The sequence below is a fragment of the Notothenia coriiceps genome, unplaced genomic scaffold, assembly GCF_000735185.1.
Source record: "Notothenia coriiceps isolate Sejong01 unplaced genomic scaffold, NC01 NC01_scaffold00001712, whole genome shotgun sequence".
In the NCBI taxonomy this organism is placed as follows: domain Eukaryota; kingdom Metazoa; phylum Chordata; class Actinopteri; order Perciformes; family Nototheniidae; genus Notothenia; species Notothenia coriiceps.
This window is the reverse complement of record NW_011334413.1, coordinates 1-5,325: the sequence shown is the minus strand read 5'-3', so window position 1 is coordinate 5,325 and position 5,325 is coordinate 1. Positions and strand designations below refer to the sequence as shown.

Sequence of the window (5,325 nt, the reverse complement as noted above, 5' to 3'; positions counted from 1 at the left end):
TTTTAAATTTGGTAACACCAATGTGTTTAATACTGGCAACTTCTAATTGTGGGAAAAACGAAAACGTTCCCAGTAGAGACGTCCCATAGAACATTTTGTGAAACACAATAGCCAGCATGTGTAGTTCTGGGGGCTGGTCCCGTTCGAGTCCAGTTTTGGATAGTCTGCCGTGGTTTTGTTCCATTTCAAAGTGCTGTTTGGCGCACTGCCACTCCAACATCCAATGCCAGAGCTTGAAGATTAATCACGGGGTTTGTCAAGCAAAGGTACTGTAGTCCTAAACGATAGGATTATGGGTAGTGTAGTGTCTTTGGCCATCCTAAACTCTGAAATGTTTTTCGGATTTCATATCTCATTACTAACACCATATCCCAACGTGCATTGCAGCTAAAATATCCAATCACCAAGCTTCAAGCTGAGGATCTGGGTAATCAGTTCAGTGGCAGTGATGCTCAAAATGTCCCATATAGGCCTACGTCTGTTTCCGGTGACTTTATTTTGAAATTCAGTTCCTGAGGAACGGCTAAAAAGCCCAAGATTATAAAATTAAACAAATAAATAAAAACAAAGATAATTGTGCGTTATTGTTGAGTAAATAACAGTGTGTTATTTAGAAAAGAATAACAAATTAGAAGGAAAAAAAGATTTAAAAAATACAGATTTCAGTATTCTGAGGCTCTGAACCCCATTTATTTTCCTCGCAGACGGCAAAAAAAGTCAGACATTATACGAGTTAAAATAAAAACAATAATCGTGGCTTGATATTGAGTAAGAAAATGTTATGAACCCCACAGCTTCTGGACTTCGAAGACCCGACCGGACAAAAAGACGTGGTGCAGGCACGAAACATACTACCAATAGAAATACATTGCTTTTAAAATCGTTCTGTGTGACACGAAAAAAAGGGGAAAATCGTGTTGGTGAACACGAATCAATAGATTAAATGTTGTGACTATAACACGAAATGCCGTGAGACTGGGTTGTGTGAGACTGTTGATGCTAGCAAGCTAATGAGTCACTTGTTAGCAAAAGTGTAAAAGAACAACATGATGTATTACATGTCTATGTAATATGTAATGTAAAGCACTTTGAGCACAAAGTAAATGCAATTAATCATTATATGAATTTGCACCAAGCAGGGCTTTTTCGTTTGTTTTGAGAAACCTTGAAAGCAAATTAAATATAGCTATCCCAGAAATTACATAGTTAGCAATGTTCAGTTGGATTTTTTCATGAAAACGTTACAATCCTTAAGCAACATATTGTTTCTTTATTTTGTTCTTACTTAGGATACAAATGAACAAGATGCAACATGTTTTCTAGTGAGCTAAGGAGGTGTTGGGTGTATTTACCAAGCCTGGCTAGCTAAACCCCTTTCAAGTCTTTATGCAAAGTAAGGTTAACCACATCCAGCTCCGTACTTAATACAGACATGAAAATATAATATGTTTTCTTCTCTCTCTCGCAGGGACAATTATATTTTATTGGGCCTTTTATTTAATGTATATTCTGATTTCTTATCTCAGATCGTGCATCAATTCGAATTTTTGAGCATACTCTAAATGTAAATGCAGTTGTTTGTCAAGATAAGTTAAGATGTTACTCTTAATAGACATCCCGTTAATCCAAGCATTAGTCTTTAAATGGTGCAGGAGACATATAGTGTATAATGTATATAACAAAATGTAACATCAGTGGTTATATCACTTAATGGCACAAGCTTTGCATCGAATCCCTCTGCTTTCTGAGATGGTTCTTGGCGCTGAAAGTCCTCAGGATGCAATCACAGGATTAAAAACTGTACAAACTGCTGCTGCTGGACTGTACTGTTGAGCTAGAAAAATTATCCGGTGGCCCAGCCTTTCCAGCGGTAGTGTGGCGTCCTCTGTAGGGTAAATAAAGGGAGGCTCATATTCAGTGTATAGAGAACAGGGTGGAGTCACCAAAGGTGTGAGTCTGACAGACGTTGAAAAGGCCAGCAGGCTTCTTATCTGTCCATTCTGAAACACATGCTCTGGCGTCTTCAGATCGAAACCTCGTATTCTCGTGTATCCTGGGAAGAGAATGAGCACATGTGGTCAAAGGAAGGGAGTTGCGTACGAAGCAGCGGTTGTCAAATGTTATCATTAATCAATAACTTTTATTTTGATACAGCAATAAGAAATTAAAATTAAACGGTAATGCTAGTTTCCTGTGAAAATATCATGCGTCCATCTCTAAAGGGATTTTCTCCAATCAATACTTTCTGACTTCCCTAGACTTATTCGGCTGTCAGCCTCAGCCAATGGTTCCTACTGAATAATTAAATCAAATAGCTCAGAAATTTATAGTTTGATTTAGTTAAAACAAACATATTCCACTTTAGTTTTGTCAAACAAAGGTACTCCCTTAGTGGCGGATTAATCCACATGTGGTGCTCTAGTAAGTATTTGTCGCAGCAGGACAGTGTAAATGAGATTGAGTGAAATAAAGTACAGTGTGTGTATTCATGGTAATAAAGGATCATGTCAACCAGTGCACCAGTGTGGTTTAATGATCAGTCAATAACAAAGAGCTTCTTAGCAAAGGAAGTAGACACACCCTACTGTGATTCACACAATACTGTATTGTTGGTTTGAGGGATGCATATCAGACGTGTTGCCCATACCATAGGCAAACACAAGATAAGAATATTGCTGCACTTCCCCCTGCAACATTCATGACACATCATTTAGGATTTAGGAACAACTCACCTCATTGTTCTTTGGGATTGCCAGCATGGAAGAAGAAAAATAAAAACTCAACACATCAAACGTTTTATACAGTGTACAGAATATTTATTTATGTTGATAGAACCAGACCAGTTTTGTTAGGTAAATAAATACATTAGTTATAGATCGTAAACTGTTGCAAATTAATCCAGCAATGCTTAAACCGTTTTTTTAGTCTCAAACCCACTGTCCATGATGTAGGTAATGGGAGGGAGATACAACAAGGTACACTGGGAACACAGGAGATGGAGTCAAACACTGTACCAAGTCCCTCCCCCCAAACAAACATGCATTCTCACAGTCTGAGGTATACGTTGACTCACCGTTGTCTCATAAACTAAATTGTCACACGTGGATTCTCCAGAGATGTTTTCATATGGTAGGTTGGAGGACAGTGACAGCTGAAGTGGCTTTCTCTGATGCCTGAGCACAGACAGAGAATGCGTCATGACAAAGAAGGAGACACACATGTTTTAATCTGTACAATGTCATTCTGGAGAAATGGCACCCTAAAATGTGTTTTTTTTTAAATTCTATTTAACTGTGTACTTTTCTCATCATGCTTTTATGAGTCAGATGTGCTAATAGAGAGGTGTAGACCAGTTACTGTATGATGGAGGTGTTGTGGAGGTGGATGGTATAATGAAGGATCACTGACACACACACTTAATAGAAATGGCAGAACAGGGTTGGTTATATAATACAATCAAATGTTATAGAAAGAATACATAATAAAAAACCAACATTTTCTCTGTAAACGGTGCTGATACCTCTATTCCACTTAAATGCGTTTTGTTTTAGTTCCATGCTGGGGCTGGTTTGGTTCCCAAGTGCGAACCAGTTTGCTTTTCCACTGACCAGAGCTGACAATTTTCTTTGCTTCATGTGATTATAGTTTCCAGCATGAATATCACTCACAATAACACAAATGGCGGCTAACATTGGAGCTGTGTCATGTTAAAGCTATTGATTTACGAATTCTTCAACTTTAAATGGTAAATGGATGGACTGCATTTCAGATAGCCTTTTATCCATTCCTTACGACTCCCAAGAGCGCTTTACATATAAAAGTCATCATTCACCCATTTATATAGTGGCAGGGGATGCCAAACATGGTGCCATCTGCTCAAGGAAGCTAACATTCCCACACCCAGTTGGAGCAATCGGGAGCAATTTTCCCAAGGACACACCGACATGCTGCCTTGTATATATATAGCATAATAATCATTCACCATAAATACTTTGAGTAGCTTATCGTTGGTAGCACAACTATAGCAAAATGGTTTTCATTCAAAGTGAATAAAATGGTGAACATTAGGCAAGTTTATTTATATCTTTGTGGTTGTGTTCTAGCCACTTTGCGCTCTCAATGTAACCCGAACAACATTCTCTGTTGCTCTCCCGGAGGTTTCTTCCACTTTACCCCCATTAGCTGTGGGGTTCCTTTGGAAGTTTTTGCTTGTCCGACGGGAGGGTCTAAGGACAGACGGTGTCGTAATTGTATTCATTTTCTTTACAAACTGTAAAGTCCCCTGAGACAAATGTAGAATATGTGATATTGGGCTATATGAATAAACGTTGATTGATTGATTGAACATTCTACTCTTGCCATGAGCTGTTGTTGCTCCGCTCCGGCCTCCGTCCTATGTGGCTCGGTTTTCGCCGAGTAAATAGTCGGTGCTTGACAGCTGGCGTCATTGCAGTGGAAACACAAAAAACTGGTTTGCAATTGCTCACCGGCTCAAAACCGATATTCAGTGGAAACAGAGTTTAATTACACTTGACTACAAAGGGAACTTTAAAATAGACAATTGATAGAATTGGTATTTATTGTCTTATGTGAGTGTTAAAGAGAGAAGCTAAGACCACATTTATTTGTATAAAACTGTCTTCTGTTGCACTGTTGGTGGAGCCTGTGACCTAAGATTTTCATCGACATAACTACACTGTAGCTATACGTATGACAAATAAAAGCCTTGAACCTTGAACCTTCTTTTTGAACATTTGAACCTACTTTGAGTAGTAGAGGTAGATTCCAATGATGAGGCTGAGGAGGAGGACGATGGGGATGAAGACAGCAAATGCTACTTGTGCCCCCTCCATTCTTAGGTCTGCAGTAGACACTATTGGACAGAAAACGGGGACACGACAATACATTATTCATTGACAGGTCAAACGTTTTTATTTTGTTAAAGGTCCCATGTCATGCTTTTCCGGTTATTACCCGTCCCCTTGTGTGTTATGAAGGTTTTTCTGCATGTAAACGGTCTGCAGAGTCAAAACCCTCAAAGTACACCCTGTAGCGAGTAAAACTCTAACACAGTCTATGCTGCCCCAAAACGCCTCGTTGGAGATTTCTCATTTTCCATTGTTTACTTCCTGGGTACTGTGACTTGTGAATACCCAGAGGCCACACCCTCTGCCAGCCTTTCACGAAACAAAGCTTCCCAAACATTTCAGCGATTCATGCCGGATATGTACAGCGTAGGGCACTGAAGAACGATGCTGTTCCTACTTTGTTTGGACCAGGGGGAGATTCGGGTACACAACCTGAAAGTATTCATTGTTGTTTGTG

General features: G+C 39.3%; 1 protein-coding gene across 1 annotated transcript; it reads right to left on the bottom strand.

Annotated features, from left to right (window-relative positions):
• Positions 1 to 954: 954 nt before the first annotated feature.
• LOC104963479 (seizure protein 6 homolog) lies at positions 955 to 4,868 on the bottom strand. The gene is made up of 4 exons (XM_010792075.1): positions 4,765 to 4,868; positions 3,074 to 3,173; positions 2,733 to 2,741; positions 955 to 2,053 (listed from the first exon to the last, which is right to left on the bottom strand). Exons 1-4 carry the CDS (start codon positions 4,851 to 4,853, stop codon positions 2,024 to 2,026), a joined length of 228 nt encoding a protein of 75 aa, XP_010790377.1. The 5' UTR covers positions 4,854 to 4,868; the 3' UTR covers positions 955 to 2,023.
• Between the last annotated feature and the right edge of the window lie 457 nt (positions 4,869 to 5,325).